General features: G+C 35.3%; 1 protein-coding gene across 1 annotated transcript; it reads left to right on the top strand.

Annotated features, from left to right (window-relative positions):
* The first annotated feature begins 3,544 nt into the window (after window positions 1–3,544).
* On the top strand, window positions 3,545–13,200 carry LOC113713643 (serine/threonine-protein kinase MPS1). Its single transcript, XM_027237422.2, has 6 exons — window positions 3,545–3,979; window positions 5,117–5,530; window positions 5,791–6,743; window positions 10,283–10,483; window positions 11,927–12,088; window positions 12,337–13,200. The coding sequence occupies exons 1-6, from the start codon at window positions 3,754–3,756 to the stop codon at window positions 12,925–12,927; spliced, it is 2,547 nt and encodes an 848-aa protein (XP_027093223.1). The 5' UTR covers window positions 3,545–3,753; the 3' UTR covers window positions 12,928–13,200.
* The last annotated feature ends 594 nt before the right edge of the window (window positions 13,201–13,794 follow it).

Below are 13,794 nucleotides of genomic sequence, written 5' to 3'. Positions count from 1 at the left end.
TCCAAACCAACTTCTCAAAAGCAAGACTACGGAGCAAAACAGAAGAGAAGTTAACGACATAATAAAACCAAATAAAAAGAGGAAAAAACCATGAATGGATAAAAGATGCAGCGGCATAGTATCTAAAGATAGCCACACACAATAGAGATATTAAAAGGAAGAAGTAGCCTAAAAAGAAGATAATAACATGTTATGCTTCTATTCTTATCTACAAAGGAAAAATAAGAATCAGGAGAGTCTAAACGCATAAGAGAGGAAGAGTCAAGAATTTATTAGAAGGAAAATGCATTAGTTCTTCACTGGCAAAGCAAAGGAGCACGACAAAACAGCCAATCTCCTAGCCAATAAATTTTATCTAGCATAAAAGAAGAGATTAATATCTCAATACAACAATACAAGAACTAATGAGGAAGAAGCAGCAAAGCGGTGTTTTTTGTTTTTTTTTTAAAAAAAATTTTATAGCACCAACCAGGCAAAATGATGTCATACAATTGTGTAAGAATCATGAGCAAAGCATGTGAACAAAGAAGACGAAAATTGGAGCTAAACAGGTTCTCGGCATGTATTATATTTATGTTGATAATTTAATGTTATTCTTGGGTTAAATATGTAGAACATATGTGACTAGATGGGACTACATACTACACATGATTGGGATGATAATTGTTCTTTTAAAAAACATTGACCAGTTTATGAAATGTATATTCATCAAATTACGATCTACAATTTCAAAATTACATCATTATTTGATCATATTTCTTAGAATATGCAGTTTACAATTTAAGTTTTTGAAGGCAACTAGCTCTTAATTTCTTCATGAATGATGGGAACGCTAAGCATGATGCTATGTTGCACAAAGTAATTATACTAAGGAAGGCAAAATAATTAGCACAATTAGAATGATGATTAGGAATTTTATAATTATAGTATGGTAGGTTAGAGTTGGAATTGGAGACAAATCCTATCGAGATATAATATAAGGAGGAAATGTGCAATTTTTTAATATATAGATATTGTTTAACCATTATAGTTAAGTTGATGGCCAAAAAAAGGAAAATACTAATTGCACTCCACTTTTTTTAATTATGTTCTCATTATTATTTTTATCATATGGTTTCATGGCTCCATAAGGATTAGGTGTTTTTGGAGTTATTTTTAAAAAAATTTCACTATAGTATTGTACGTGAAAAACTTGTCACTGTAGTTATTTATTGAAATGGTTTTAAAATTAAAAATTTTATTAGGGTATGTTTACAAATTTTTTTAAATCTCCTTACCACAACCATCACCCACCGCCCACCACCATCCGCTACTACTTTTGCCATCACTACCACCATTGCCCCCGCCCTCATTCTCTTTCCTCTCTCTTCCTCTTTCTCCTTCTCTCTCTTTTTCTTCCTCCTTCCTCATCCTTCCTTTTCCCCTCCTCTCTCCTCTCCTTTCTTCCCCTACACCCCCTCTCGAGGTTAGGAAGGGGGTAAGGGGAGAAAGGATGAGAGAGTAATGTTGAGGAGAGAAAAGAAAGAGAGAAGAAGAAGAGGATGAATGAGGTGTAAACGGAGAAGGGACGGAGGCAGAAAAACAAGGAAGGAGAGGGGACGGTGGTTATAGTAGTGGGTAGAGGTGGTGACAAGTGGTGGTGAGTGGTGGTGGTGGGTGATAGGTGAAAGAAGAAAAATGAGGTAGGATTTGTTATTTTTTTTTAGGAAAAATCATTCAAAACTTCTATCACATTTTGCAAAATGACTTTTTTCTTTCATTACTTTTAAAGTATAATTTTACATCCCTTACAAATTTATATTAGTCAAATTTGATCCCTACCTAGATTTTCAACTTATTTTTGTCGAAATCTACCATGTGCCTTGCATGTAGTTATTTTTTAGGGGCAAAATTATCAAATCAAATTTTATATAATTTGATTCATAGTCCTTCATATTTCACAAAATAAATTGTCTCGTCCCTCACATTTTTCAAAATTAATTTTTTTATCTCTCACATTTCACAAAATAAATTTTTTATCCCTCATTGATCATGTGTACGAATAGTTTTTTGTTTTTAAATTCATATATATGTCTATTTGATTTCACCTAAACAGCCTAATTATAGTTTTACACATGCTATTCAATAGATTTATACATGGGTTTAAAACTAATAATTTTTTTAAACTCATATATATATATATATATATATATATATATCTATTTGATTTCACTATGTGAATCTATTCAATATTTGTGGTCTTTTCTCTTTTGGTAATAACTCATTTATTGAGTTGTATAATAAGATCATTTAATTAATGGATTCTAAATCGAATTTTATAGTCATGCTAATAAATTGCAGTTTAAATCTGAAATTTCTACTTGCCACCTTTAAGACTAAAAATTGAATTAATTGCCTTGTAATTGTTTTAAAACTTGAAAATGCCAATCACTTATTTCTTTTTGTCATACTTTTCCTTTGTTTATTTTGTCTGTCCAAATTTAATTCGATATAAATACTTGATAATGTTTAGGATTAAATGTCTTTTTTATTTTCAATTTTTGAGTAAAAGAAAGTGAACATGAGTGAAAAACTAACATTTTTTTTAAATCCATGTATATATCTATTTGATTTTACCTGAACAATACATTTAGATAAAATTAAATAGTAATATATTATATGCTATTCATACTGAGATATATTATATGCTTTTCATACTGTTCAAGTGAAATAAAATAGATATATACATGGGTTTAAAAAAAATTATTCGTACACATAATCAATTAGGGATGAAAAACTTCATTTTGTTAAATGTGATGGATGAAAAAATTTATTTTGTGACATAAAAGGGATTTTGGATCAGATTATATAAATTTTGATTTGATAATTTTGTACTTCAAAGGTGATCATGTGCAAGGCACATGATGGATTTCGGTCAAAAATAAGTCGGAAATCTAGGTAAGGACCAAATTTGATCAATGTGAATTTGTGAGGGATGTAAAATTACACTTTTAAAAGTGAATGACGAAAAAATTCATTTTACAAAATGTGAGAGATATTTTGAACGATTTTTTCCTTTTTTTATTAGGTGTATTTAAAAATCTTGAAGTGTTTTTGGAGTATTTTTTGGGAATGGGGGTGGTGTTAGGAGTGTGTTAGTGGAGATTTCAAAAACAAAAACACATATGTCAAAAACACACCATTCCATACATATTTAAAACAAATAGTAGGAATGCGATTAGCAAAGAGTAGAGTGCATTAAAATTTTCAAAAATAAAAAAAAGGATCCATATTTAGATACTAGGATATTTTCTAAAAACACCCCAAAAAACACTAGATGGAAACACTATCATTGTTTTCTAATAATGTATTGTTAATTTTCTAGAAACACCCCAAGAACATATTATCCTAACTGCCAGCACCACTTGATCTACAAAATTACTAGGAAGTATAGAAAAAAAAAAAAGAAAAGGAAGAGAATTCAAGCTTACTTTTTATTTTTCTTTTGGAAAAAAATGAAAGGAAATGCAATTATTACATATTTTTTTCAAACCTTTCCAGCGACACGAGTCAAAGAGTCGAAAGCGCCAACGAAACATTTTAAACTTGTGAAATCTCGCTTCCTTCCCCGACTGGCCGACTCCCCCAAGGAAAGAACCCCCAAATAAACCCCGGAAAAATCATCAATCCACTCCTCCGAGCTCCCTCGTTCCTTGATCGATTCGCAGCCGAGTAGAAGAGATTACAGATTAGAAATGCTCCAAGGATTCATCAATGGAAGGGGAGGAGGCTAACCTTCAGGCGGCCCCACCACCAGCAGTGCCACCACCTCCGCCGTTGTCAACCAATTCCAATTTCCTCCGAAATTCTATAAATCTTGAATTCACTTCCACTTCCACTTCCACTTCAACGACGTCGACTTCCTCATCGTCTTCTTCGTTGTCCAATGACGCTTTCTTCCGGAACGTTCAAGCCGTGTTCAAGCGCCACCGCCCTCTCAGTAAGTGGTTTTTTTTTCACGTTTCTACGCCTTTCCCACTGCTACGGCGGTGTTTTGTCTGCTATTTGGAGTTTTGATTCAAGATTCCAATTTTGTAATGTTGTTGTTCTAGATTGTTCAATCTGATTTAGTTTTTAAAATTTGACCTCCTTCTCCCCCCCACACCCCCTTTCTCGAATTTGGAACTAGGGTTTTGCTTAATTTATTCTTTTTTGCGATTGTAATGGAAGTGAAGCTGCGATTTATGGTGCCGATTTGGTTATATTTGGAATTGGGTATAAATTGTTAAATAGGTCTTCTTAATTTGTTCTTCATTTTTTTAATATTTGTGTAACCGCAACAGAATAAGCTGATTTTGCCTAGCTGATTCGATTTCTTTGAAATTACAGTGTGATGAGTAATTTCAGTTAATGGAGCCAAAAAGAAAAGAAATATACAAACAAATTGATTATTGTGTAAAAGCACATAAACTTGACTATAAGGATGTTAAATTGTATTAGCTGAGCGCTGGTTGAACTTTCATTTGTTATTTTCAGTGAACTCACGAAGCTTAGGATTATTATGTTCTGGCTGAACTTCAAAAAGAATTCTTTGTTCACTTCACACCAAGTAGGTCATTTCTTGTTGAAGGCATAATGGTTTTGGTTCTTTGGCCTAGTCATGAAGTTAGGGACAGAAAAGAAAATATGATAGAAGATAATTCAGGAGAGAAATGATAAAAAGTGAAAGCATGCTCCGCTTGTTAGTAAGTTAGGGGAGAAATTTGAATGATCTAGGATTTGTTGTTAGTCATTATGTTTTAATCCCCATTTCTTTAACTACTTGTTGGTAATACTGAAAAGCTTTTCTTAGTTGGCTCAATTTTTCTCTCAATTCCTTTGCATTTTGTAGAGAGTTTTTTGGCTGAATTTTTTCTTCTTCTTTTATTTCATTTCTTGCCTTCTGAGAATCCCAAATTGTTGCTCTTTGAGAGCTTTTCCTAGTTGTCTCCTTCTAAAAATTGTATGATGGTACTTTTGCTAGATTGTTGCTTATAACTTCTTTTTGGACTTTTCTCATAATATAGTGAGAAAAACTTATTAACTTAGTGATTTATGTTGGACATCGTTCTGAATTTTTTCTCTGCATAACACATAGGTATGATGCCCTCAAACAATATACAACCAAGGAGGATGTTGGTTCCGCAGCGCGGAGCTCCAAAAAGTTCCAGTATAACTACAGGATCTACATTTGACATAAAGAAGATCGAAGATGAAGGCTTATTAAGTCAAAAATTAAGGGATTGTGTATCACGGTCAAAAGATATGGTTTCTGTTGTCAGTGAAACTCCAGAGTGTGCATCGATAAATGCACCTTCAGAGTGGGGTTCTACTGTAAACACTCGTGATGAAGGTTATAAAAAGTTCGATGGTAAATCTAAGCAAGCCAGATCCCATGCTGGTCACAAAACTAATGATACAGTTGCCTCTGTCATGGAAAGTGAGCATGTTCCTTTAGTTGACGGGACAAAAAGGGTCCATTTTGCCACACAAACTGATTCCAGGTTCCAGGGTAATAGTTGTTGCTTGATTTCTTTGCCCCTTATTTTGTGTGCAGTACAATCAACTTTGATAGTGTAAATTGCTTGTGTAGTTTGGTAGCATCCTAAAGGTCTGGTGTCCACTTAATTAACCAGATTGGTTGAAAGATATACTAGATTAACAGTTTCCAAATCATAGCACAACTGCAAATTTTCTCTGCAGGGGCCGATGATTCAATGGCCACTGGATTAGAAGATTTATTGTCTCATTTGGATTCACTTGCATTTACAGAAATGGAATGGGATGGAAGTAACCAAACAGAGGCTCCCACAGCCCTCAGTCATCGATTGCAGCATCAGATTATTCAAAGTGAAGAAGTCGATCCTGAGAGCCGGATTTCCTCTTCGCTGGCTAGAAACTCAGGAGTTACTGATCAGCTTCATCAATTTGGAAACTTCATACAGAATGATACAAGTCAGCCAATGACCCAATCTTCAGTTGTCGGGATGTCCTGCGCTACCACAACACTGATCAACCCTGGTTCTGCTCCCAATCTTAATTCAACTACCTATTGTTCTCAAACTCATCAAACAAGCAGGTCTAAATTAGGTTTAGAGAGTGCGGGTGACATAGAAATTAAATTTCAACCTGTACAACCTGAATTACTGCCCTCGGATCCTCCATCTAAATGTAATAGCACAGTGTTAAGTCACCAGGCTGCTACTGCAGCCCATGTGTCCATTGGTACTCCTGAAGCCAATCTGGAAGCTAAGAACTGTATTATGCCCAACGAGAAAGAGTGCATTGTCCCAAAGGAGAGTGATAATTCTCGAAATCCTCAAACTCTTGGTGGCACCTCTGCTGCAGAGGATCATATAGCTGTGCATCCTGAGCCCCCCTCCTCAAAAGTTCAGGCATTAGATGTGAAGCTAGAACCTGACAAATCTGGAAAACCAGAAAAAGTTGGAGGTGGTAAAGCAACTTCAGTGTCACGAAAAAAGAGCTATGATGTGGACTTGTTTTTCAAAGTTAATGGGAAGCTTTATCAAAGGCTTGGCAAGATAGGTAGTGGAGGTAGCAGTGAAGTTCACAAGGTCATTTCATCAGATTGCACCATTTATGCCCTGAAAAAGATTAAGCTTAAAGGTCGTGACTATGGTACCGCATATGGATTTTGTCAGGAAATTGAATATCTCAACAAATTGAAGGGAAAGAAGAACATCATTCAGCTTGTTGACTATGAGGTAAGTTACTTGTATCGATAATTCACCATATTTTGTGGATTTTGAACGCGTATTTTCAATTTTCATCTCATGTTAATCCATCCATGGAAGTTCTAGTTTTGAACCATCCTGTTAGGAATACAAAAGAAGAATGGTCTTCTCCAAGCACAAGTCCATTCGAATCATGGCACATCAGTTGTCTGAGGAATGAATACTCTTTTTTTGGCTGAGCTTTTCAATAGCTGTAAATTGGTATATGCTAAGCAATTACTGGATCAAGTGTGTCAGCTTTATCTGTCTCTCTGATAAATGTAGTTGAAGGTTCTCATGGAATAGGAGTTTTGATGATTTTTATTTTATTTCAATTGATGTATCTACAAAAGGGGGACCTAAAGCTGAAAGTAGGAATGACTAAATGAGAAAAACAATGCGAACTCTATCATACTGATAGATACATGATTATACCAATTCTTATAAGATTCTCCGGCGTAACAACACTCCGATGGAAGATTGTAATTCTATCATTTGGAATCAATAACTGTAATCTCTACATTTCATATTATGCCATTTCCGTTTCATTGATGCATTACCAACGTAGGAAGTAAAGCTGAATGTAGGAATCATGAAATGAGAAATACACCTAGGAATCCATCAACCGCATTGATGCATTATAATGATAATACCAAATAGATTAGGATTCTGCAACCTTGCGACACTCCAATGGAAGATTTTAATTCCAACATTTAGGATTAACAACTCTCTACTCTTTTTTCTAAAATATTATTCTAGCTGCTTATTACCTTTGAATATTATATAGATACAAATCTAAGGGAAAAAAGAAAAGCCAATTTATTATTCAAGTACGAATTGTTGTTGTAGAATTGTGAGGCTATGGAGCTTGTAATCTTTTTTATTCTTGCTTTCTATTTATGCCGATTTTAACATCATTGTAGTAACCAGTCTTTTAAACTACGATTAGGGGGAAGTATGGACTGAGGGTCAGTTTTTAGTTCAATTAGTCTGAGTAGGAAATTAGTTACAAGGATCCTAGAAATAGGAAAATCCTATTGACTGATTCAAACAATGTTTCTCCACCCCCTGGCTCTCCGCCCCATTTTTCCAGATGTTTGACTTGAACTCGTTCACTTTTGGAATTTTTGTGATTGACAGAACTCATAGAAATTATGTCAATGTAAAAGAATTACTAAGAACTATATCTTAGTTTTTTTTTTTTCATTCTTTTATCCATCTTGGTAAGCTAATATTCTATATAAGCGATGATGAATTACCCTCCTGTAGTTTTGCTTGTTCCAAATATTCATCAATCTTAACTTCAAATTTGACCATTATAAAATAGTTGGGTTGTCTTAAAACTAATGCATATTGAACTTTTGTTGTAGATAAAGGACATAAATACTAATGATGGGTGGCACTGCTTTTCTCATCTTAAGTTAGATTTCGTGTTCAACATAATGTTTCTGCATAACATCGTTGTGATATTACTTTTTGGAAATGATTCTCAAGCTGATGATCTTGATCATAATTCAATAACTGAAGGAGATTTAATTGACATGCTGCAAAAGTGAGTAGATAAAACCCTACTGGGAAACGTAGTGGTGGGCTCCTGTATATGCCCTGCTAAATTCTAATGTTCCTTCTCTTCTCACTAATTTTATTTGTAGCACCATTCCTGCTATTCACAAAACTTCTCAAGTGAATTTAGGGACGTCACTTGTCAGCACTTGATATCACCATTTCTGGCCGGCATTGCTAGCATTCTTTTTCTTCCTCTTTCCCCCTTTCTTCTTTTCGACTTTCATTGAAATATGTTTGATCTTCAGCCACACTTAGCTCTGCAGCACAGTGGGGAGGGTGTCTTTTGGTGGGAGATCCAGAATATTGAAGGGCTTTAGAGGTGAGGTGGAGAGAGGCAAGGAGCAGTTGCAGTTGGGCTGAGGCATGTGAGTTGGGAGGATGGAAGTATTAGCTTTTGCCCTTTTTGTAATTTTCCTTTTTTTCTATTCTTTTTTATTTGGAAGGACTACATGGCAATGTTAGGTCAAAGTGCGATTTCTGAATTCAGCATGGCTATGACCACTGTTCTCTCTCTGGTCTTTTTTTTTTTTTCAAATTTTCTTTAAATGCTTATTAGAGCGGCAGCTTATTTGAAATTGTAAGAGCTCATCTTGTAAGGTGGTCTCTTAAGTTGCTCTTGGAAACAGCTTTTAACTTCTTCAAAAGCTTGGATGTTATTCGGTTTTTTAAATTCACTTCTCTTTCAATTTCAAATAAGCTACTTAATACTCCCTCCATCCTAATTATTTGGTCCTATTTCAAGAATTGAACTTTATAAGAATAGTGGTTTGATTGTGATGTTTGTGCTTCTCTTTCCAATTTTACCCCCTCAAATTCAAAATTTGAGTTTGAATGGCAACATGCATATGATTAGAGGGAGGGGCTATATTGGAAAGGGAGACTAAAAGGTGCTTTGACTTTTTCAACAAGACGAATATTTTGGGACATCTCAAAATGGAAAGTAGGACACTTGCAATGGGACGGAGGGAATATCTAATTTTAAGCTGTGGAGTGCAAACCTTACTTTCAGTTTTAGTTTTAGAAAATTATCTGCAGAAGTATTGCATAGTGCATTTTGAGCTATGTCGCTGTTCATTACCTTTGGGAAGATGTTGGACCTCCAATTTCTCCTATGGAGAAAAATGTGTGTTTGTGTTGAAAACAAACTACATGACCAACAAAACTCCAGATTGAAAATATTGATTAGGCCTACACTTTGCAGAGTACTACTTGTGCTGAAACTGCTTCATCTGGATCGTTACTTTGTTGAGTGTTGTTACTCAATAAAACTCCTACTGTAGCAACATTTTTTTTGGGGATAAATGTGAATTGGAGATATAAGTTAACTAAAAAAATGTATTTGCTGTTTTCAGAAACATGTGTGGGAACAATGTGAATCTTGTGTGGTTTCTGATTAATCAATTCAAAATGCCAACATCTATTAGGATTAGCAAATTTATACTTACTCCCTGTCTCCAAGGTTGTTACTAGTGTGTGCCATTGTCTTTTTGGAAGTTTACTCTCTTCCGTTATCACATCTTATATGTCTTGCATCCCCAGCTTACCCTTCAAAAATTATTCAAAGAAATGGAGGTAAAGAGTTTTTGAGTTGTCTTATATTTGAAACTATTTTAAGGGTCAAACTTCTTAAGATCTCGCAAGTTACTCCGAGAATATTATCTGAGTCAAGAACACTTGCATATCTCTACTTCACCTGTAGTTTAGTGCTTGTTTCATCTCTTGAATCATCCCTGATGCTCTTGAAAAGCATAGCATGCAGCTTCTGGAAGACTTGTATGCCTCTAACTATCACAGTAGCTGTATGATTATGATCAGTTTAGACCCATTATATTGGGTATTTTACCCTGATTGACTTAGGTTTTGATGTTGCTTGTTACAACTTTATCTTACTACAAGTTGTCTAGGGTGTGGTATTCTGCACAAGTTGTACTCCAAGAACCTGTTAACATCTCTTTCCTTCTCAGGTGACAGATAAAGCATTACTCAAAGAAGTTACTAGTGGTACAATGAGTAACAAAGATGGCAGAGTAAAGGAAGATGGTTATATATATATGGTTCTTGAATATGGTGAAATTGATTTGGCTCACATGCTTTCCCAGAAGTGGAAAGAGCTGGACAGCTCTAGTTCAACCATAGATGAGAACTGGCTTCGATTTTACTGGCAGGTTTCAAATCTCTTTTTCTGCTGTCTACTTGAGCAAGTACCTTATGACTTATTTGTTTCTTCTTGTTTATCTCAAATGAATCCCAATTTCTTTTATGCTGCCAGCCTTACTCAATTGCTAATTGAATTTACCATCTTTTGTTTAGTGTTTTTTCTGTGTTACTTTCTTTCTCCTAACACTTTCAGCAAAGTTTTTTATGTTTTATTTTTTATCTTCCCCAGCATCAGTAAGTATGGTTGCATTGGTTGATGACTGCAGCTAGTTTCAAGAAAGTCCTGCCTTGGAAGTGTTCTATCAAAGATGGCACCTTGCCTGCCTGATATAAAAACTGATTTGGCATTCAAAGTACTCCTGATCATATTTCTATCAAAGCTTCTGTTTCTTTTAAGAAACGCGAAGAATAATGCTACTTTTGTAGACACTAAGCCCTACGAGCAAATGTTTCAACTTGATTTGGTCAATATAGATTATGCACATGCTGTCTGAAATTAGAAACTCATCTCAATTAGAAATAACATATTTGGCCACTGTGAGAATTCCATGTTTGTTGGATATGCTAGGTTAATGGGTAAATTTAACCAGAAAACTGGACAGAAGGGGTTGGACCATTTTAGAGAGTTTCGAGCAACAACTGGTCAACCTTCTGTTTCTACTGTATTAAGCCTCTAAATCTTGACACAAACTATGTTCATTTAAGGTTGTTAGACTTGAATCAGTTGCTATCAGGTCATTCTAGGATAGAGTTCCCCATATTTTGAGTTTGAGTTATAGCTTAGATAAATATGTGCAATATATGATTAACAAGTTGCAGTTTCTTGTTATTCCATCATGTGTTCCACTCTACCCCTTGGTTGCTTTTGGATTCTTTAACATACTTGTCCCACATAATCTTGTTCAGTGCGCAAGATCTTGGAATGTTTCCCTTCAGTGCATAGATCCTGCAATTTTTCCTATTCAAATCTATAGCAACAAAGAACATGGATCTCTGATAGGTCAGATTGCAAGATTTCATCCAGTGGATTATTGAGTCTCGCTGAAATTTATTTGAGTCTATACCCTGCCATTGCCTAAAGTAACTTAAGCACTGTGTGCAAGGGAATTGATTATATGGCTTGGGAAGAAGTTTTATAGCAAGTCGTGACTTTGTATGTACCATTGCTGCTTCTGGTCTTATACTTCCCAAGATATTTGCATCATGTGGGATGTTTTGAAATTGGAATATGTAGGATTTCTTTGAGCTTTTAATATTTTGAAATTGCAACAATTTTGTATGTTTGATTGAAGCTTACTGAATTTCTTTGCTTATTTTCAATGAAAGTGTTGTATTGAATGAGGTGCTGCAAGAGCAGTGTGGCTTCAACGACGCATGTGAAGTTTTAGTCCAAGCAACCATATTTAATATTCAGCAATTCTTAATATGTGATCATTTTAAATATGCTGCAGCAAATACTTTTGGCTGTCAACACTATACATGAGGAGCGAATTGTGCACTCAGACTTGAAGCCAGCTAATTTTCTTCTCGTTAGTGGTTCTCTTAAATTGATTGATTTTGGCATAGCAAAAGCCATTATGAGTGACACAACCAACATTCAACGGGATTCGCAGGTTACTACATCTCCTTTTCTTTTTACAAACTGAAATTTTTTCAGAGTGGAAATCTGAATGTTCTTTGAATTGGATATGCCTCTCTCTTGTCGACAGACATTTGGCAGTACATCAATATGCTAAGGATAGATTATCTATAACCCCCAGTAGAAAGTGCAAGAACTTATTTTGGAGTCGATCCATGCATGTGCATTTGGTAGCAAACGATTTAGCACTTTCTAATACTCCCTGTAATTGTACTTTTGCAGGTTGGTACTCTTAGTTACATGTCTCCAGAGGCCTTTATGTGCAATGAGACGGATGCAAACGGGAACACCATTAAATGTGGTCGCCCATCTGATATCTGGTCTCTTGGGTGCATCCTTTACCAAATGGTTTATGGAAGAACACCTTTTTCTGAATACAAAACATTTTGGGCAAAGTTCAAAGTTATAACAGATCCAAACCATGAAATTGCATATGAACCAGTTCAAAATCCTTGGCTTTTGGATATTATGAAAAAATGCCTTGCCTGGGACCGGAATCAAAGATGGAGAATTCCTCAATTGCTTCAACACCCTTTTCTAGTTCCCCCCGTCCCACCTCAAGTATCAGCACCTATGGACCAGAGCTGTAAATTGCTTCAGCTAATTGGTAAGTCGTGCCAAAATGATCCTCAATCATTCATGCTGTTTTCTCAACTTCAACAATTGCTAAAGGATCCTAGACCATCTGCAACATCAGAGTCATCAATATCGCATGACGAAATACACAAGTTGCTCTCTGGCGTGTCAAACCTTTGTTTGCAGCTTCAGAGACAGTTGGCAAACTTTGAAGAGATACAACTCTGTGATATTTGAGATTTAAGATCATAAATTTGGAGGCAAATTTTGCAGATCATCAGTGAAATCAACATAGGCTGTAACGTTTTCTAACCTGCTTGTTAACTTATGTTGTAGAAAGATAGTGGCTGGTTCATTCATCTCATGTCCTTGAAGGTTCCAGTAATTTCTTGGCGCCTTATATGCAGGTTTCTTCATGTGATCCGTATGGGAAACTTATGTGTACTGTTTGTAATTTGAGATGTATAGTTCAATTTCCTACCACTAGTAAGAGTGGTAACTTCTAGCCTATATAGGTGCTTCTCATCTACCAAAACACCACCCTAAAAAAATATAAATAAATAAATAAAATAAATTCCAGTGCCCTTCTTGTTTTGTTTCTTTCATGGAGAAGGGGAATATATGATCATGAGAAACAATTGCAACAGAAGATTGGCTGATCGGATCCAGTGTATCGCTGGCCAAGGTATCCCACTAACTGTAAATGAAAGCAGGGTCCCTCAAAAATATAGTGAAAATTAAAATGGAAAAAAGAAAAAAAAAATGCTAAAGACAAAGATGATCACATTAGGCTAATTTCTTAGATTATATGTAAAAAAAAAAAAAAAATCCGTCAAATGTATCTCTGACAGGGTGTATTTCTCAAACTATAGCGGTCGTGCTGCATAATAAATTAAATTTTTTTTTTTTGAAAAAGTCAGCAAAATCAAAAAGTTCATGGCAGTCTTTTTGTCAGTTGCGGATGTGCCCAATTAGCACGTCCGCGCCTGACACTGCTGTCATGGCAATCTTTTTGGTCAGCTGCGGACGTGCCCAGTCAGCACGTTCGCGCCTAAAGTTGTTAAATTAAGTCTAGTTTCTAAAATTGTTAAATTAAAATCCTAA

The sequence above is a fragment of the Coffea arabica genome, chromosome 10c, assembly GCF_036785885.1.
Source record: "Coffea arabica cultivar ET-39 chromosome 10c, Coffea Arabica ET-39 HiFi, whole genome shotgun sequence".
NCBI lineage: Eukaryota > Viridiplantae > Streptophyta > Magnoliopsida > Gentianales > Rubiaceae > Coffea > Coffea arabica.
This window is presented reverse-complemented; position numbering and strand designations above follow the sequence as displayed.